Here is a 21,879-nt window from a genome sequence, read left to right as displayed (position 1 = left end):
TCTTCTCTCTGCAAGCCCTGTACAAGCAGCAGCTTAGGAAAGGCAACCACAATGTCCTTAAAGCCGCTTTCTGCAGGAGCCATTAAGAAACTGGTAAACATCTGAGAGAACTGCATGTGTGTAACACAGTGATAATAAACACTATTCCCATCATGGACATATTATGAAAAGTTAAATCTATCACTTTTCCACTTAAGGTGAAATTTCCCAAAAAGCAAGTCTGCCCCTGTCATTGCACCTGTTTCTGTGAAAGACAATTTATTCATTTGTTCTCAGCTGTCAGCCACATACTGTGTTCCTAGAATCACAGTCCTTTAATCCCACTAGAATCCTGATTTCACATTGGCAAACGCCCAGTGTTTTCTCTGATTGGGTTTCATAAGCACCAGTAATAAAGAGTAATAAAATTAATAAAAAGTGTTCATCTTAAAGTCCTTTGAATGGACAGTGCAAATCATTAATTCATCAAACCCTGGTGTGTGGGAGACAATGAAAAGGTTTTTACCAAGATACTGATCTAGATTTTGGTGATTCTGAAGTGACGTCTTGGCTATCTTTATCCTGGAAGGAGCAGGATGCCAGAGCAGTTCTGCCAGCTACACCTCGGTTGTTGGTCTTTCTCAAGATTTCCTACCATCTTTCTGAAGCCTGGTTCTGGTAGGTTCTGTGAGTACCAATGGTTCCTGTATAATGGTTGCTGGGTAATTTTTACCCAGTAGTTCAACCTCCACTTGTTGTCCCACTTCACTGAGCTCAACTGGGACATAAGCAAAAGCCAGGCTCTTCTGGATGCTGTAACTGTAGCTTCCAGATGTTGTGTTGCCAATCACCTGAAAAAAACAAACAAACAAACAACCCAGCTATCCTCAGCATATCAGCCTGATGGTCACTTATGTGCCTCTAGTCCCTACATGTTTCCCAAGCTACAGAGTTGGTTCACGATGGGGAGGGGGTCTATTGGCTACTCATTGTGCAGAATTATGGGTATCATCATGTCCTTCACCCCATCCCTTCTCCCTCTCCCTGCTGGTCCCTCTCTTCTCAAATTGTCTCAGTTCTGCACATTCTTTGTCATGGCCGAGTAAAACTCCGTTGGATGTTTGCACTATGTGTTCTTTGCCTCTCCTCTGACGGACACCTCAGTTGATCCCACGCGTCTGCTACTGTGAGTACTCTCTGTGGTGGGCTGAGTCGAACTCCCTTGTGTGTTCTCAGGAGTGGTGTGGCTGTGCTTTCTGGTTTTAGTTGTTAAGGAACCTCCTCACTGATGGACATAGTAGCTGGATGAGTCAAGCTTCCCGCCAATGGTGTGTGAGGCTGTCTTTGCCTCTCACATTTTTACCAGCATTGTTATCGCTTGAAGAATTAAGTGTCTGAGGGAGAGCATTTTCAACCTTGTCAATTATAAGGCACCTAGGTTGGGTGTACTGTTAACAGTTAGCTCTACCCTGTTTCCTAGACTCTGGAGAAATCCGTAGGAGTCCTGGTACCTACCTTCAAGAGCTGCCAGCTTAGTTGGGGGTGGGGGGTGGGGTGGGGTGAAGAGAGAGCTATGAGAAAATAAAACCAAACAGCCATGGCAGATCACATGAAAGACTTACTTTATAATTTGGAAGCAGGTAGAATTGGGCTAGCTGAAATGGCAGGCGAACGCTTCCAGAAGGAAAGAAGGCTATGACCAGTATATAGTAGATAAATCAATAAAAATGTGTTGGGTGAACCTGCACCATATCTCAGTTAGCAAAGAAATGAACCATCAAAACCAGAGGAGGCTTCAAGGTAACTGGGGTGTGAACAAGATCACACAAGCAATCAAAAGCCAGGAGATGAAAACAGAGGCCTCGTGCATCAAAACCCCAGCAAAACCTATGCAGTAAGTCTGATTGGAAGATAAGAGAGTTATTGCACACCAGATCTAAAGGAAAAGATGGCATTGAAACAAAGGCAGGATGTCAGGCTGGAGGCATGGCCCAGCAGTTTAAGAACATTTGCTTCTGGGTTCTGGCGCCCGTGTCCTGTGACTCACAACTACCTATGACTCCAGCTCCTAGAACAGTTGCCCCTTCAGGTCCCTAGACACTGCACACACATGGTGCACATGCATACACAGAGGCAAACAGGCATATACTTAAAATAAAAATCTCTTTTGGAAGAAATCAGAATTCAAAACAAAGCGTTGAGTCAAAACGCTGGAAAAAGAATAGAAAACAGCAAAAGCAAAATGTGGTATATAAAGAAATGTATGGGGCTGGAGAGATGGCTCAGTGGTTAAGAGCACTGACTGCTCTTCCAGAGGTCCCGAGTTCAATTCCCAGCAACCACATGGTGGCTCACAACCATCTGTAATGAGATCTGATGCCCTCTTCTGGTGTGTCTGAAGACAGCTACAATGTTCTCATATACATAAAATAAATAATTCTTTTAAAAAGAAGAAATGTAGATATGAGCATGCACACGCACACACTCATAAATTCTGCTGTTCCTTCTGGCCCCACTGTTCAGCACTGTGGACTACACATGCTGGTGTCAACTCTCCCAGCACGAGTCTGTCTGCTCACCCAGACATAGCTTTTACATCACTTCTAGTCTTTTAGATGTTAACACGCTTACCAACTTAACCCTTATCGCTGAGGCCTGGGTCCTTCATCTGAGAGCCCTGAGGAGAAGCTCTCCGTGAGAATCTAAACTTGTGAGAACTGGCTGGTTAAAGGACTTGAATGTGTTCACCTTGCATACGGTGGCAGCCAGAATGCAGCACGTGCTTTGAAGCTGCCTTTCCTCCCTTGGGTCAGAGTCTAGTGACATAGGACAAGGATTTGGGTCCAAGAGGCTAGGGGTTTAAAGGGTGTCTTGGTGACTTTGGTTTCATTTTGAAGCCTGTAAACCAGAGATTTCTGTGGTAGGTGAGGGAGGTAAACTGGCTTGCCTTAGGGACCTGAGGAACAGGAAGAGCTCTGGGTGACTCTGTCCTGACTCACTGGTCATAAGCCTTTAGTCACTTCAGCCATCCCGTCTCTGCTAATGTCCCCACAGCAACTTCCTTGCAGTCATTTCTGAGTTAGTCACCTAACAAAACTGTTCCTTTGGAGTGCTAAGTTTTAAATGGCCTTTGTCTTGTGCTGGTATTGACTTTCATTTCTACCTTCTGGTTCAGGGGTTAACAGGCAGTAATAGTTTCAAAGCCCGGCCTTTCCTTTTATCTTCCTTATAAAATCTATATATTTTCCTGTTTAAAAAAAAAAGTATTTTCTAAATAGTTCTACCTCAATTCTTCTGGGCTCGATCTGACCCATCCCTTCTCACCCAGAGCACACAGGGATGTTTGTCCTGCCCCCTACCTAGTAGATCTTCATATTTTGTTTACAAGATCATTGACCTTGGTTTTTTTTTCCAGCGTACATAATTCTTATTTATTTTAGCCTTTCTTCATTTGTCTCTTTGGGAAATGACCTTTCCAAGGAGTGATACCCTTTAGAATTTCATGTTACCTGTGCTTCTTTCACTGTCCTTATGTATTGCAATCTGTAAACAGAGAAGGAGAAGGAGAAGGAGGAAGAGGAGGAGGAGGAGAAGGAGGGGGAGGAGGAGGAGGAAGAGGGGGGAGGAGGAGGGGGGAGGAGGAGGGGGAGGAGGAGGAAGAGGAGGAGGAAGAGGAGAGCCATAATGACAATGACCACTACCTCCTGAACTCTACACTTTCCCATAAACCTCTTCCTAAAAACTTCCTCTGCTGCCTTAGTCTTTCAGAACTAAAGTGCCCTTATGTCTTGGTTTTTAAAAACTTAAACCATATTTAAGCCTAGGCATCGCCCCGCCCCTGCTTGGACATTTCCAAAGGACATTTCCTATCACCACTTGATATGCATGTATTTAATGGAGTTTCCTCATGGTCCACCCCTTCTCTCCTGGTGTATAAGCGCCACAAAGACAATAGATCTCTTCTGTTTAATCTGTTGTTATGCCAACAACATTGCTGGCACATGGTCAACTGCAAAAACGTATTGAATAAGTAGGTAAACTTATTCTCTATCTCCAACATTAGGCATGCTTGCAGGAATAGAATATCAAATATCAAAAGCATAGGAAATTAAACCAAGGTTGGGAAACAGAAAAGCAAAACATATGCCTTCTAAAATATAAAGAGTATATATGTGACCAAGAGGGATAGCTTCTCATGTTTGGTTATAACCATGGTATTTAGTAGGGAGGGCTCTAAATGCTCCAACTGCCTTCACAGTAATGCATGCCTTTAATCCCAGCACTCAGGAGTAGAGGCAGGTGTGGCCAGGCTGGTCTATATAGCAAATTCCGTTATAGCCAGGTCTACATAGTCAGTCAGTCTCTTCACTCTGTGTCTCTGTCTCTCTCTGTTTCTGTCTGTATCTCTCTCTCTCTCTCTCTCTCTCTCTCTCTCTCTCTCTCTCTCTCTCTTTTTCTCTCTCTCTCACACACATACACACACACACACACACACACACACACACACACACACACACACACGCCATCACCACCACAAACAACAACCACAATCCAAAATAAATGCCCTCAACACAAAGAAATGATAATGTCTGACATAATGGAGATGCCAATCACCTTGATCTGATCCACACATTGTGTCATGCATTAAAGTGTCCCCATCGTCCCTCAAAAAATATGCATACTTAGCATGGCAATTCAAACTTTTAAAAACATTTGTAAGGGACAATGTAAATGAGGATCTAAAAAGAAGAAAGAAAGAGGACCTCTAGCATGATAAAAAACGATGGCCCTACTAAGCGCCAAGAACAGACAGGGTCATGTTAGGAACTTCAAGAGGGAGGCTTAGAACTCTATTAGCAGCTGGCACGTGGTAAGAAAGACAGAAGATGAACTGGGTTGGGGATGTGATTCGATGAGAACATCTGCTTAGCACGCACAAAGCCGTGTGCTCCACGCCTAGGTCAGCATAAAGCAGGGTATGGTGGCGTGCCCCTGAAATACCAGCCAGCACTTGGAAGGAAGGAGGAGGATCAGAAGTTCAAGGCCATCCCCAGCTACAGAGAAGGTTCAAGGCCAGCCCGTTTAACATGAGACCCTGTCTTTAAATCACAGCAAAAGAAAAAGATACAAACTCAGGTACCAAGGCTGCTCTCAAAGTCACTGCATATCTCAGGCTGGCCTTAACATGATAATCCTCCTGCTTTGGTTTACTGAATCCTGGGATTACCAGAATTCCTAGCTAGGAACGTGTATTAAGAAATAAAGTCTCGAGCTGGAGAGATGGCTCAGTGGCTAAGAGCACTTGCTGCTCTTGCAGAGGTCCTGGGTTTGAATCCCGGTATGATGGTTCACAGCTCTCTGTAACCCCATTTCCAGGGGATCCAAAGCCCTCCTCTGACTTCTGCAGGCTCCAGGCATGCATGTGACACACACACACACATACAGGCAAGCAAAACACTCGTACACATAAAATAATATAAACAAACCTCCTTCTAAAGGGCAAAGACCACATGCCTGAGGGGGTAGAGAAAGAAGGGAAGTAGAGAAAGAAGGGAGGTAGGGAAAGCCACGAGGAACAATTCACACAGAGGAGCCGGCTCAGCAGTGACTGAGCCAGGAAGTGGAGAACGAGCTGGTATGGCAGAAGGGAACTGGAGGTCTGGGGTAAGCCTGTGAGCTTCAGCCCAGATGGGGAGCTGTGGCATAGTTAAGTTGCAAAGTGACTTTGGGGGTATGCAAGCAGGGACAGGAGGAGCACAAACTGGATTGGTGAGCGTTCTTCACCAGAAGGGGCCAGAATCAAAGTCCCAGTACAAGGAGATTGAATTCCCCTCCATCCACCATTCACTAGCCACTCAAGAATTTAACACCCCGCCCCCCAAGTCCCAAAGCCTCATGGTCACATGTATCTAGCAGGGATGCTGTGAAACTAAAGGAGCGAACGTGAAAAGTCTCTGGTGTGGAGGGCAAGTCAACCACATCGGTTCTATGTCAAAAGGCTTGTGCCTTGGTTTGTGTGTCTGTTCAGGATAAATAGCTCTTGGAGGAGCCTTGGAGGGCCAGTGCTCTCTCTCTCTCCCCATCACCTCACCAAGCATCCCACGGCAGTCACATCTGAATGCTGAGTCCCACTGGACTTTGCGGACAGAAAAGGTGAAGTGAAGGGCGTGCTGTGGATGGCCTGTCCCACTAACTCTGGTTACACCGAACTCCCAGAATGACATTAGCAAAGCAAAGTTGGAAGATGGCCACTGTTCCTGAAGAACCAGATGGCGGCTGATTCTCGAATCATCCTCTAAGCCGCAGGCCTCTTGGTCGGGATGTGTTCACTTGGATTTGTGGGTGCTATGCCAATTGTATCTTTTTTTAAAAAAAGATTTATTTATATTTATATATTTGAATACATTGTGGTTGTCTTCAGACACACCAGAAGAGGGCATCGGATCCCATTACAGATAGTTGTGAGCCACCATGTGGTTGCTGGGATTTGAACTCAGGACTCCTGGAAGAGCAGTCAGTGCTCTTAACCACTGAGCCATCTCTCCAGCCCCAATTCTATCTTTTAAAGAGATTCTTGAGAGATTAAATCAGATCACCAGATCCTTATAAAAGCCATTGTTTTGTATTCTTGGATATAAAAATATATCGCTTCCCAGTATTTTTTTTAAAAGCTGTTGGCTATATATATTTTTAATGCACATAGATTCTTCTGCTTGCAAAAAAAAAAAAAAGAAAGAAAAGAAAGAGAAAGAGAAAAAAGCAGCATTTTGGTTTCTTGTCCAAATTACTTTCTGTTTCTATAATGTCAGCTCAGAAAGCAAATGTGCCATCCTTTCAATAAGTGAATAAATGGGGTTGGGGATTTAGCCCAGTGGTAGAGTGCTTGTCTAGGAAGCTCAAGGCCCTGGGTTCGGTCCCCAGCTCCGAAAAAAAGAACCAAAAAAAAAAAAAGTGAATAAATTAGAGAAAAAAAAACCACCCGGTAAAGTACAGAGCAGTTCAGTCGTGGGCAATGTGGTGGCCCTGGTACTCACCTTGCCCTTGTACCAAACGCTTTCATTTCCCTCTGGATCCACATCGTCTGTTGCCAAGGTGAGGCACACCAGTCTCCGCTTCAGCCCCTTGGCTTTAATCTGCTTCAGCGCTTGCTTCCCTGTGAAGTCGGCTGGCTGCAGAAAACCACCATAATGATGATGAATGAGAGCTCAGACTCCGTGACAAGGTTAGGGGATGCAAGCATTGTGTCTTTCCTGCGTTCTCACCGGTTACACGGGGAATAAAAACACAGAGTGGATCAAACATCCAGATGAGTACTTCCTAGGGTCCAAATGACAGTACCAGCCACCGATTCCTTGGGAATACGTTAGACTTCATGTAATAACGTGGGCTGACAATTTTACCAGAACGTCCTCAGCAGAAAGGCAGAAGGCACGGTACTGTGATGGTGGGTTACAAAGGAGGCCCCCATATCTAATGGGTCTGGATAGTGGAGTCAGCTATCTGAGCAAAGTATGTCTCAATTCCTACCCGTTGGAAGCATTTTATAAGGAACAGACTCTTTTATTAACATGCGATGCCAAAAGCCACCCCACCTCCCCAACATTCCTTGGGATGTACTAACCCACTGAACTACCCTCATTAGCTCCTCCGGGAGACATTTGAGCTAGACTCCGAGTGAGGCGTCAGGCCTCACAAAGTGGTGGGCTCACAAAGTGAGCCAGAGGCAGGCGTTTGTAACGAAGGCCTTGTTCTTGAAACCTGCTGCTTTACCCTTTTCTCCTTCTTCCAGGATGACGCTCCTGTCCCAGTTTGAAGATTTTCCCCTTCATTAACTGAGTCACACGCCCCACAGCTGAGCAGGTGACACAGTGAACAATAACTGATCACTGGGGACACTAGATAATAAAAGGAAGAAGATATCTCTACCCAGCTGGAGTGCCCGGGATAACGTGAGGCAGACTCAGCTCAGAGGCTGAGAGCAAGGACACTGCCAGGCGAGAAGACCGACGACAGCGGACATAAGTGTGTCTTATGGGGTGAAGAGGGAATTCGATGCAGAAAGCACAGCTCTGCTGAAAGGCGTTATGGAGGCCATGAAAACCAAAGCCTCAAAATCTATTATCACAGACAGATTGACCACACCCAGAAACAAAAGCCAAACCAAACCAACGTCAACAACAAAACCCTGACCCAAAGAAGCAGCCCCAGGCTTCTGTTTCTTTACCACCCAAAAGAGCAACGGTCCGTTCCAAAGGCGTCCTCCATAGGACAGAGCTTAAGATGTACATGGTGATTCCTCAACACAAAACACCTAGGATGGTGTGTAGTACATCCACGGCCCCTGAGGGTCGGCAGGAGAGGTCCCACACCCCGTCCACCTGATGGCTTCCGGGATGCAGCCACCGCACCACGCGGTTCTCATCAGATTGCAAAGGTACGCTGTGTCCTGTGCAGGATGCTGAAGAAGGCTTCCATTAGCAGGATTTAAATACTGTACAAAACCAAAGTCCAGGTCTCTCTCCCTTCACGGCGTGACCCAGATGCTGAAACCAGGTTTATTTCAAGCCCAGAGCATAAAGATATAAAGAGAGACCAGGTCGGGAGATAGTTACTACAGGAGGGGCTGGAGAGGGAAGATCTCAGAAACAATTTGAGTTATTTGGATTCATAGATAATTTTTTAAAAATTTCTTATAAGGGAATTAACTACACAGGCATAAGAGTCTCCCGATTCGGGGTTGGGGATTTAGCTCAGTGGTAGAGCACTTGCCTAGCAAGCGCAAGGCCCTGGGTTCGGTCCCCAGCTCCGAAAAAAAGAAAAGTAAAAAAAAAAAAAAAAAAAAAAAAAGAGTCTCCCGATTCAGGGCTGGTGGGATAGCTCAGTGAGTAAAGCCACTTGCCACCAAGCTTGGTGACCTGAGTTTGTGAGTGACAACTCACACAGTAGAAGGGGAAAACTTACTCTGTCAAGTTGTCCTTTGACCTCCAAAAATATGGCAAAACCTCTCTGTGTGTGCACACAATATTAATTACATATAATATTATTTATTGCAGCAGAGGAAAAGTAACTTGTGCACTCTACATATTTATAGTCTAAGGTGTTTTACATAAGAGGGTTGTAGACACATATATGTATTTCCCTCTAACAAGAATATTGGATATATAAATGATACAAAGAATATTTCAAGCTTTCAATTTCATGACTTTCCATTCCTTTATGGCCCATTTACCTAGGTTATAAAATTAAAGTCATAGTAAACTAATGTTCACTGCAGTTAAACTGTCACCAAATACAGACAAACAAACAAACAAACAAACAAAACCCCGCTTTATAAATGACAAAAACGGTTGTTCCTTTTTAAAGAAAACTTTCTACAGCGGATGAATGGTGATGGGGGTTAGTCAGAATCTTTCTTCTCATAGGAGACAACATCAGTGGAAAAATAAAGTAAAAGGGCCTCTGATCGGGTAAAAAGCACTTAGAACATAGGAGTGGATAGCACCTTATGTGGTGGGACTTGCAGAATGCTGGTGGCTCTTAAATAGTTCTCTCCTGGAACCTGAATCTTCACAACCTCAAATTGGTTCAATCCTGAAGGCTTTTGGCAGTCTGCTATTAAAGAATTTCCTAGCAGAGCCAGGCACAGTGGCACAAGCCTTTAATCTCAGCACGTGGGAGGCAGAGGCAAGTGGATATCTGTGAGTTCGAGGCCAGCCTGGTCAACATAGTGAATTCCAGAACAGCCAGTGCTACACAGGGAGAGAGTATCTTACACTGTCCTCCAAAGAAAACCCCAAACAAACAAAAAGAATTTCCTAGCAAGTATGGTTTCATCTGTGAAGCCCCATTGTGTGTCAGACACTTACTATGTAGAACATGGTCTTATGACCTCAGGGAAGCTCCTGGAGAAATGGGGGACTCCTTCTCTCCATAGAACAACGTATTTAATCCTGAAACCATTCCTGTTTTAACTTGGTAGGAAGATCACAGACCCATGGGAGACACCTGCAGACACAGTGGTCAGAAAAGTACACCAAGCCACAATACCCGTGTGAAATATGAGTTCTGTCCAAGTCTAAATAGCAGAGATGTTTCTTAAATTTAAAACGAAGAGCATCTAATTGCTTGGTTTCAGACCAGACAAGGGACTGAGGTACATATTTTGTACATCAAAGCAGATCTGGCCTCCAGGTTCTCCCAGCATCCTCAGTGCCCACCTGGCATACCCTGCCCCCAACCCTGAACTTTCCAGGCTGGTCTGTCCTTCCCCCAGAGACTCTTTCCTCTATAATCCAGGCACTTCGGGCTCTCTCTCTCTCTCTCTCTCTCTCTCTCTCTCTCTCTCTCTCTCTCCTATACCCTCTTCTCTCTTCTCTCTCTCTCTCTCTCTCTCTCTCTCTCTCTCTCTCTCTCTCTCTCTCTCTCTCTGTCTCTCTCCTATACCCTCTTCTCTCTCACCCTTTCTCTCTTTCCCCTCCCTTCCCATGGTGACTTTCCTGGCCTTGGTCCCTGGTCTAGTGAACTCATCCAAGAGCAGCTTCCCAATAAACCTGCATTTAATCTACTCTAATCTGTCTTGAATTGGCTCATTTCACCGGTAGAGAACTAACCTATCAGTAATGCGTGAAGGCAGAATGCAGACATGCATTCTATAATTCTATAATGGAGGTGGGCTCAGAGAGCACTCTGGGAAGGTGAGGAATTGGGACTGAGAACAGGAAGTGTCATGTCAGGAAAGCACTTCACAGCGGGAGTTGCTGGGGCTGAGCTTTGTATAGCGGGTTCTAACACAACTCTGACCAAAGGTGTTCGAATCTACAGTACGACTTGTCCTTCACAACAACACAGATGACAGGCTGGGGTCTGAGAGACAAGAACCAGCTCAGCCAGATTCGAACCACTGGAAAACTGGTTAAGAACCGAGCCCTCTTTATCCTTTTTTCAGTTAAGGAACATCTAGGTTGTTTCCAGCTTCTGGCTAGTATGAATAAAACTTCTATGAGCATGGCTTCACACGTGTCCTTGTAGCAGGACAGAGCGTCCTCTCAGGATATGCGTGCCCTCAGCTGTTAAAAACAATGACATCATGAAATTTGCAAACAGCTGGATGGAACCAGCGAAAAAAGAATCATCCTGAGTGAAGTACCCCAGACCCAGAAAGACAAACATGGTATGTACTCACTTATAAGGGGACATGAGCTGCCAAGTAAGGAATAACCACAGAACTATAATCCACAGACCCTGAGAGGCTAAGTAACAAGGAGGACTCAAAGGGAAGGGGTACATAAGCCTCCCTGGAAACGGGAAATAGAATAGATTTTGTAGGCGGATTGGGGGCGTGGGTGGGCATAAGAAGGATCAGGCAGCGGGTGAGGTGGAGGGAGAGTACTGGGAGAGACAACCAGAATTGGGGAGGATTTGGGGGTGATGTGGAAAAAACATTAAAAGGAAAACAGAAGGCCTGTTCTGGCCAACTTCACTGAACCGCTGAAATCAAGGACCGTTCTACCTACCCCCAAAGGGGTCGCAGGAACTTGTGGCCTCGGTGTTTAGAAACAAGGGACAGTGCACAAGGGCTACTGACTTGGGTACCAGGATGGGGATGAACGACAGCCTAACCCTGCTTTTGCCACATTCACCATCGTACCAGGGGTAAGAAGAAGCCTTGCCTGTGCCAGCAAAGAGTTAAAACAAGCAAAAGAACATGGGCAGAAACACCATTTGCAAACAAAGCGAAACAGAAACAAACAAACAAACAAACAAAAACCGAAGGGAAAACACGGACTGTAGATACTTTAGAGGCACTAACCCCAAAAGTACTTCCGGGAAGGACCCTGGTCCTAGACAAGGATGCGATAAGGGAGGTTTGGTTTCTTATCTCCCCTAAGTGCACACCCTATCTGGTGTGACCAGAACTCCCAGTTTTCATCCCTTCTGAGGAACCACTTTAAAAATGGGTCTCTAGATTATCCTGGTTAAAAAAAGAAAGAAAGAAAGAAAGAAAGAAAGAAAGAAAGAAAGAAAGAAAGAAAGAAAGAAAGAAAAAAGAAAATAGGTTATGTCTGTTCCCCAGTCTCAGTGCATCTCATAAGTGATTTTGTCTGTTTACGGGTTTATTTTATATTTAAGCATGTATGTGTGTACATGCTGCAGGGAAAGGAGTATTGTTTACGTGTGGGCTCAGATGCTCACGGAGCCCAGATCCCCTGGAGCTGGAGTTACCGGTGATAACAGGTGAGTCACATGCTGTGGGTAGTGGGTACAGAACTAGCCCTCAGCAAGACGGCTACATGCTCTTAACCACCTAGCGGTCTTGACTACTGAACTCTCCGGACATTCCTCAATGACTGTGTGCTTAGCCCAGATAAGGCCATTTAAAGGAAAGATGTTTCTGTGGCCAGGGTGGAAATGTAACAAAAAGTACAATTTGCTGGTCAGTCACTTAGCTGAAAGACCATGCCTCAGGAAGGGCGATTTATAATAAGCCCCATGAAAGAGATGGGAGGGATAGTTATCCCTTTGAGATAATTTTTTTCCTACCTAGAAAGCCTGTATAACTTTTCCTTTTTCTCCTTTTTACCTTTGTCCGTTTTCCAGACACTTTGACAAAGCTTGGGCAGGCTTTCCTGGACACTTTGGACTCTCCCTTTCTTTGTATGTTGTTAATTCTCCCACCTAGGGCCCTCCCCCACCCTGCTTCTTCAACATGGCTGCCTACAAAAGGCACAGCTGTCTCTCTGCCTCTTCCCCAACTCCCTCCTCTGGGAAGTGACTGAGATTTACAGGTAGCTACTCTGCCATTTTTCTTTTTAAACTCTCATAAAATGGTCCTTGGGATTTCTGCTGAGTCTGTTCTTAAATTCTTTCATTAACAAGACCAAGAAACCGGAAAGAGGTGCCAATTTCCTTGGTAACAGGTGACTCCTGTGGTGGAACTCCCCAAATTTTCCAGTAACAAAATAACAGTAATAATTCAATAAAGACTAATTCTTGATAAGTAATATTTATGGTTTGTTAGGCCCCGGCAATGTGTCTGACACAGCTTGTGTTCATAAACTCAGCCATCTTCACAGTAACCCTGAGGTAGTTAGTACCAGAGGGTACACCAGTTCATAGGAGAATAACTTGAGTCTCAGTTGCTGGCAGCACAAACTGCCACCTGCAGATTCTCTGATCCCTGGAAGGCACAGCTGATAGAATGTTCTAGGGCCTCACATCTTGTCTTGGTGCCCTCTTCTAACTCCAATTCTGCTCCACATCCCGTTGGCCATGAGGTGGAGAAATCCCTCACCCATTCGCTCTTACCACCACGATGTTATACTCGAATGCATGAACTGAGCCCTCTGAAACCCTGAACTAAAATAAATCTTTCTCTCTGAGGTTGTTTCTGACTGGCATTTTGTTACGGCAGCGAGTAAAGTAACTAATACATAGCCAGGGCGCAGAGCAAAGCCAGCCCTCACCCCTTCATACAGTCCTTTCCAATCTAGCTGGGTTCCCAAAGGGAAGACTTCAAGTGCCATCATGAGATTTCACCCATTTTACTTAGCTTGCCTCCCAAGAGATGGTAGGTTTTACTTTACTGCCTACTAATCAATTATAAGTGAAAAGAGATGTGTCTGAAGGTTATGCTGCAATTAGTGGTACTGTCAGAACGACCCACGAACAAACCTGCATGTGTTTAATAAGTTACTGATGAATTCCCTATATAAGCCGTAGTTGAAATCTTGGAGAAATGTACAGATGTCTGGGGCACTGGGACTTCAGTTAAAAAATAGTCTCGGCATGTTTTTTTAAATGTATTACTTTTAAATATCAATAAAGGCCATGAAGGTAGCCACTGTAATGCACACTAAACATAACATCCACACATATACACAGTAGGTAATCACTCATCACTTAGCCCTATCAATAGCGTGCGTGCTGCCTGAATGCCAATGTAAATGAAGTACATTGAACTAGTATTTTCAGAGGAGTGAGTTTGGCCAATCAAGTGCTTGAATTCACAGACAGTCAAGCCTGACAGTTGGAGTAGGATTTGGATACAGAGCTGGGAGAAAGGCCCTCCCTCCATTGACCAGAGGAAAGAGTCAGGGCAAAGCCTCTGACCGTTCTTCTCCATTTATGTGGAGTAAAAGATCATCAGAAAACCCAAGGGTGTCGTTAGTGCTTAGCTCATACTCTTCAAACTGAAATATTAAGCGTTTTAAAGATAGGAAGAGAGAGATGAGATGGGAAACAAACAGAGGAGACCAAAGTAAACCAGTAGGTAGAGGAACTGGGAGAGACATTGAGGGGGACGCGAGGAGACGAGAAGGAAGGAGCAGCCGGGACTAAAGGAGAGGTAACTAAGGGGTAAACATAGAATAGATTAAATGGTTAAATAAGTTACGAGCTCATCAGGGATTGAGCCAAAACTTATGGCCTAGGCATTTAATAATAACCAGTTAGTCTCAGAGTCGTCACTCTGGGAGCCGGGACTGAGAAAGGAAAAACCGAATTTAATATTTTTAACATCTGTGCTTATCTCTTCCTTATCACACGAATTTCCTTCCATTCTCTTTTCTGAAATGTTGAATATGAGTCCCTCCCCACCGCCCCCTCCGCCAACCAATGGCTTATTTTTGAGCCAAAATCTAGCTGTGCAGCTAGCTACAAGCTCATGATCTTTCTCCCTCAAACTCCCAAGTGCTGGGATTATAGATACATGACACTCACACTGTACCGGTTTGGGTAGTGTTGTTGTTGTTGTTGTTGTTGTTGTTGTTGTTGTTGTTTTGTCCTCTGCACCAGCAGCAAGTGCTCCTAACTGCTGAGCCACCCTCCACCCCCCACTCCCCAGTTCGACCTTCTCCTTCACAGAGTTTTATTCCTAGCACCAACGAGTACATGCTATGCCATATGATATGTTACATCTCCTGTAGTTTGAATGTGGGCTGGTGAGATGGCTCAGCGGTGAAGAGCACTGATTGCTCTTCCAAAGATCCTGAGTTCAAATCCCAACAATCACATGGTGGCTCACAACCATCTGTAATGAGATCTGATGCCTCTTCTCATGTGTCTGAAGACAGCAACAGTGTACTTACATATAATAAATAAATAAATCTTTTTTTTAAAAAAAAGGAAGATAGGAAGAAATAAGACCCACATCCCACAGCCAGAATCCCCAGGAACCAGGCATGGGCACTGCAATCCTGTTCCCAGGCTTATAGGCAGTGGCAGAGACTCCTGCTGGTCACCAGCTTCTCCAAGGGACAGAATGGAGATGAGAATCCGGGTGGCAGGTTCCTGCCAGTGTTCCTCATGCACACTTGAAAAGCTACTCATTTCAAATGGGCCCAGAGCATCACTGAAGGCAGCTGGGAGGGGGCCTCCTTGGGAAGCATGTGGCCGCTACTGGCCTGAGACTGTGTTAGCCGTAACATCCTTTGGACAGCTGTTCTGCCCGCTGTGCCTCTGCGTGTGACTAGATGCTGAGAGAGCATTCTTTGAGTCGCTCGTGTGGGGAAAGGGTTGTCTTAGCCCTCGCCCTATCAGGACAAACCACAGTCTATTTATTTCCTATCCAGGATTAGAACCACAGGAACCAGCAGCATGTGACTCGGGCCAGTCTGGCTGTTTTACAAGAACCTCAGGGTCAGAGAAAGCTAGACGTCTCCCCCCCCCCCCCCCCGGTCTAGAGAGAGAGACTTTTTTTGCTATACAGTCCAGCAAATAGGCCCTTTGTAGCAAAATGTTAAATAATGAGTTTAGCTGTTGTTATTGGCCGGAGAATGAACTCTCTCACACACAAAGTTTTCACTCTCGGCCCTTAGCACTGATGGCTGAGAAACAACTCATCTAGCATTCTCCTAGCCAAGATTACTAACCAGATGAGGATTTCTTCCCCCCAAAAGTCTTCAATGGAGCAAGAAAGGGGGCTTTGTTGGGTACAGGGGGATAGAACAAAAACCAAAGGAGCAAGGGCAATGGCTCACATCTGGGTCCTAGCACTTGGGAGGCAGATGCAGGAGGATCGCGAGTGTAGCGCCAGTTTGGACTAAGTAACGAAATGAAACCCCGTCTCAAGTCTCAACACTGGACAATCTAAACACTGAGCAAAACCTTTAAAACATGCCTAAGCAGATCAATCACCAGGATAATTACCATTTAAACCAAACCAGAATTTTCTCGAAAGCTAAAAAGAGTCCCCATTCACATGCATTCTGTGACTTTCATTCGATTCGATTTTAAAGAATTATTTATTTATTTCATGTATGTGAGTACACTGTTGCTGCCCTCAGACACACCAGGAGAGGGCATCGGATCTCATTACAGATGGTTGTGAGCCACCACGTAGCTGCTGGGAATTGAACTCAGGACCTCTGGAAGAGCAGTCAGTGCTCTTAACCGCTGAGCCATCTCTCCAGCCCCTTATTGAATTTCTTCAATTTTAAAGAAAACACTAGTTAGGCTTTGAAGCTCAGTATTCAAAAGAAAGCAGCCTTTGGACCTTTGGCTTTATCAGGGACGTGTTTACGCTTAGCTTCAGCAATAGCCAAGGTTTAGCATTCTCACAATACACTTGACTATCTGCAAATTCTGTAAGGTCAGTCAACTGCCAAAAATGTCCTGACCGTCCACCCAAGAAAAAATGTTCAGGAAAAAAAGCTGCCCTTGTGTTAAATGTCTGCAAGCATTTTCTCGTCATTCCCTAGACACTAAACTCCAAGATGGCCCCATGTGCCTTTGTGTTGTGCTACGATTTCCGCGCTTATGAAACGCACAGGAAGGTTTGGAAGGCTCAGAAGCAAATGCTGTGCTTCTCCCCAGAACGTGGAGATTTCTGTATGCTGGAGGGGCTGCGGCTTCAGTGTCCAGGCATGGCTGGACTGTTCATCTCTCTGCAGGGTAGAGAGAAAAGCAAGTGCCCATTTTGTGTTTAAGTACAGCCCTTAAATGCAAAGCAAACAAGTATCCAGGAAATAAACAGGAAGAGCGGAATCTCGGCAGCAGTCCAAAGCCTTCCTTGCCGAGCTCTTAGCAAACACTGGGAGGGTTCCTTTCTCCTGTGTGCTTCATTTAGATCAGCTCTAATCAGACGGAAAGCAACTGATGTTTACTGAGGGGACAAATGTTCTTTAGCTCATCTAAACCTCATAGCCGGCTTATGCTTTCTTCATTAGCTAAGAGAATTAGGTGCTTAGAGACAAAACACCTTGCACTGGAAAGGAGAACAGAAGCCACTGAAATCCTTCAGCAACCCTGCTCAGCTGTCACCAAGAGCCTGCAGCTGAGGTGGCTGGTGCCCTGGAGCACAGTGAACCCTATTGTAGGGCAGGAGTTCCAAACACCCCCTGCCGTTAACATCCATGCATATCTGAAGGACCCAACCCCCTGCTTCCAGAACAGAGCTCCAAACGCACAGGCTTATCTACTTTCCAGAACTTTCCACTGGGTCATTCCTCATTCACGAACCCTCCCAGTTTGCCAGCCACATCTGTGCTGTATTCCCAGATGCTGACACTATCTCTTTTCTCTCCCTCCACCCTCATGTGCAGCTCCTCGGGTGAGCACCATGCTTTCCTAATACGTCCACATTATTTCCTTTGCCACCCCACAGCCTCTGCTCAGCTGATGCCTCTGCCCTTTCTCCACTAGTCTCCTCCAGTAATTAGGGAAAAGAGCTTTCTGTCACACGGACAACTTTCTTTTAATCGGTCTTCCATCAGCAGAGTGTCACTTCTTTCTCAGGAACCTTAAATAACTCCTTAGACTGGCAGATGAGAAAGCCCCTTTGTGATGGGCACCTCTGCTTTCCTAAGAGCCTTCCTGGACACTGCTTTCAACAGAATATATTTACTGAATATTCTTCATGTGCCAGTGCCGAGTCAGGTGTAGAAAGTTAAAACCATAATGCATATTTTGTATTTCTAGCTCCTGAATTGAAGTATACCATTCTGTTCAAAAGAAATAGAATAAGCTTACTTTTAGAACAAGAAAAATAATTTCAAGAGCTCAAGCCCTCCAAGGAGATCATATCCGTGAAATTTACTTTGGGTTTCATAATTTACTTTAGAAACGATCCAATAAAAGCAGAAAATATCTTTAAAAGATCAATTGTATCACAAAGTTAATTTTACTCCCAAAGTGAAAAGCTTCACCTTAGAAAACAAATATAATTCAACAGATAACAAGTTTAAAAATTTAACAGCTTTGATAAAACTAATATCTACTCTCAATTAAAAGAACCAGGAACAGCAGGGACCAGTTCAGCCAGATACAGAACAATTGTGGAAGTCCTCGGGTGAGCGCTGCCCCTGGTGGTGGGAAATGCACAGTTTCCACAGCAGGTCAGGAGCAAGGCAGGGCAATTGCCATCACCACTCTCCCTCAGTGTCATGGAGGGTTAAGCCGAGGGAGGAACTGAACAGTGCGGTAAGGTAAGAAAAAGAAACAAGAGTTTAGGAGAAGTAAAGAGAAGCTGTACTTATACAACGTGGTTGTCTGTGTCGAAAATCTGAAAATGAAACATATAAAAAAATCTACTAGAACTACTAAGTAGGGTTGGTAAGACTGAAAGGTACAAATCAAATCAAAAGATTTCTCTTATTCAAGCACGTATGTATGTGTGGGGAGGTATGTGTGCACTTGTATGTGTGTATGTGTGTGTAGAAGTGTGTGTATGTGTTCTTTTGGGGGTGTACACGTGTATATGTGTGTGCACAGGTATGTGTGTGTGTGTGTCTGTGCATTCTTATAGAGGGTGCATATGTATGTGTGTAAGTGTGGAGTGTATGTGTATGTGTGTAGGTATGTAGTGTGCGCATGGATGTGTATGTGTATGGAGTGTATGTGTGTGTGCATATGTGTGGATGTGCGCACTCTTGTAGAGTGCACACATGTATGTGCATGCACAATGAAAACTGGAGATTGGTGGTGCCTCTCTTCCTTTATTTTTTGTCACCTTGTTTTTGGAGACAAGGTTCCACACTGAACCCAGAGCCTATTGAATAGACAAGAACATCCGGCCATCAAGCCCCCAAGATCTCTTGTTTTGCCTATCTGGCACTGGATTACACAAGCATACAACCAATGGTTTTTTGTGTAGGAGCTGGGATTCGTGGGCAGCGGGCACTTTACCAACTGAGCTGTTCCCAGGCTCCCAGCTGCATAGCTATATACAGAAGTTAGAGCAACTGAAAACGGAACTTAAAATGCCATTTATGATAGTATTAAAATATGAACTATTTAGGTATATACAGACTTGCATCCTGGATTCTACAAGATACTTCTGACAGAAATTAATGATGATCTAAATGGACATAGAGATATACATTGTTCAAGTCTTGAAAGACTTGAATTAACCTACAGAAGTAGTGTATTCCCTGTCACAATCCCAAAGGGGCTTTTAAAAAAAATCAATTGACAATCTGTTTCTATAATATATGGGGAACCCAAAGGACCTAGACTAGCCAAAACTAATCTTACTTAAACTATAGTAATATATATTATATACCAGGAAATATTAGTAGTTCGATGGAACACAGCAGAGCCCAGAAATAGGACCAGAACTGAGTCCTACCCTTCTACAAAGGCAGTGAGTACACAGGGTGCAGCCTTTACAACAAACGCTGCTGGAAACCGGAGAGCCACGTGCAAACAAACTTAATCCACACCTTGCAACTGATATAAAAGTCAACCAAAGGTAGATCATGGACCTAAATATAAGAAGGTGGCTTCAAACCTTGTTTCAAAATAACAAATAAGGTTTTTAAATGTTTACAGTTTCTAGAAGCAAACATAGATGGCTGTCCCTAAGACTTGGAGCCAGCAGAGTAGGCTGTGTCTGTGGACTTGAGCACACCATCAACATTGATGCTCAGGAAACTATAATTTATGTCCATTCCAAGTTGTAAATGCTAGTCTTTTTTTTTTCCAAAAAAAAAGTCATTAACTTAAAAAAAAGTTAAGCAACAGTTCTTGGATTGGAACTAAAAGCATCACCCACAGAAAAGTGAGGCCAGTGTGGGGCTCAGGGGACAAAGGCTGACAAGTCTGACAAGTCACCTGAGAGCAATCCCCAGGACCCAGGGGAGGAGAGAATGGGAGGAGAGAATGATCCAGCAAGTTGTCCTCTTGCCTCCAAGGCACATACACGTATGTCCTGCCCTTCAATCAACTGATTGATCAATTAATATGAACCATGTTAAAGATCAACTGGTAAAGACTTCACATTTCACAAACTAAAAACTCCTTGGAAGATATAATTCAAAAATTAAATAATAAGAATACAGACTGCAGGGGTTGGGGATTTAGCTCAGCGGTAGAGCGCTTGCCTAGCAAGTGCAAGGCCCTGGGTTCGGTCCCCAGCTCTGAAAAAAAAAAAAATTAAAAAAAAAAAAAAAGAATACAGACTGCAGAACCATTTATAAAACATGTACCTGATTATATATATATATATATATATATATATATATATATATATATATAATATGTACATATATATGTGTGTGTGTAGAATATATATGTTATATATATGTATACATATATATATATGTAGACTATATAAGGAACTTGAAAAACTCAACAATAAGGAAGCAAACTCCACTGAAAATGGGTAAGATATCTGACCACACATTTACCAAAGAACAAAGAAGACTTCAGAAATAGTAGACAGGTACATAAAAACAGAAGTTAATATCATCAGCCATGGAGAAATCAAATTACAGCCAGTCAGCATCTCACAGAATGGCTCTAACTAAACAGACTGACCAGGATAGACATCTGATAAGGTTGTAGAGAAAGTAAGCTTTCTACATGCTATTTGTAGAAATATAAAATAAAAATGATACAACTTTATAAATATCAGCATCTTAAAACACTAAGATAGGGGCTGGAGAGAAGGCTCAGCAACTAAGAACGCTGGCTGCTCTTCCAGAGGACTGAGATTCCATTCCCAGCTCCCACACAGCAATAACAATGCAATTACAAGGAATCTGACACCCTCTTCTGGCCTCCATAGGCACTGCATGCACATGGTGCGCGCGCGCGCGCACACACACACACACACACACACACACACACACACACAGCCCAACATTCATACATATAAAACCAAGCATGTTTAAAAATAAAATAAAAGTTATATCCTTGCTGTTCTACTCAGTAGTTCCACTCCTAGGTTTTACCCAAGAGAAAATAAAGTGTGTGCTCATAGAATCAGTTGTACAGAAATGCCACCAGACACTGTGAGACATGCGTAATCCCAGCACTTGGGAGGTGGAGTCAGGATGGTGGAGAGAGCAGAGTCCTTTGCAGCTAGTTAAGTAGAGAGCCAGCCTGGCCAACATGAAACACACTCCTTCTAAACAGATAGTCTAAAAACAGCTAGGGTGGTTTTATTTGTGATAGTCTCAAACTGAAGCAAGGTGAATGTTCAACAACAGATCGGTGTTTAAACGAATTGCAGTGCAGAAGATGGAATACTGCTTAGTATTAAAGGACTGAGCTGTTGCCGTTTAAACACGTACAATGTGTTTGAATCTTTGCGAGTGCAGAGCCAAATCATGTGGCAGGCAAGAATGGCCCTGAGTTCTTTCCACAGCATCACCCTTCTCAAACAAGGAAGCTTATGTATACTCATGTAAGGGTTGGCCCATTGCTGACGAGGCTCCGTTGTAAGTTTAAGAAAAATAGTAGACACATTTCCAGACATTTTTATCTCAAGGATATCATCTTATATTTAAAATGATGGACAAGGGCGCTGGGAGCAGGCTTAGTTTTCAAGTTTTGGCTGAAAATAAAGGAAAAGGCATTTTGAAGTTACAGTAAGGTAGGAGTTGGCCACTAAAGACGCCTACCTCATCTCCCAATTGACGTATGACAACATGAATGATGCTTGAATTATGCCGAGTAGGT

The 21,879-nt window shown here is 44.2% G+C and overlaps 1 protein-coding gene across 2 annotated transcripts in view; it reads right to left on the bottom strand.

The window, feature by feature from the left end:
- Positions 1–241: 241 nt before the first annotated feature.
- The window catches only part of Dmgdh (dimethylglycine dehydrogenase), a 75,077-nt gene continuing 53,439 nt past the window's right edge, over positions 242–21,879 (bottom strand). The window contains 2 exon segments of one of the 2 annotated variants that reach the window (NM_139102.2): positions 242–830; positions 7,014–7,148. In NM_139102.2, the coding sequence (NP_620802.2) occupies positions 621–830; positions 7,014–7,148 (345 nt within the window). In that variant the 3' untranslated portion in view covers positions 242–620. 2 annotated transcript variants of the gene reach the window in all.

This window comes from Rattus norvegicus, chromosome 2, assembly GCF_021556685.1.
Source record: "Rattus norvegicus strain SHRSP/BbbUtx chromosome 2, alternate assembly SHRSP_T2T, whole genome shotgun sequence".
Lineage (NCBI taxonomy): Eukaryota > Metazoa > Chordata > Mammalia > Rodentia > Muridae > Rattus > Rattus norvegicus.
The sequence above is the reverse complement of the archived record's forward strand: the minus strand, read 5'-3'. Positions and strand labels throughout refer to the sequence as shown.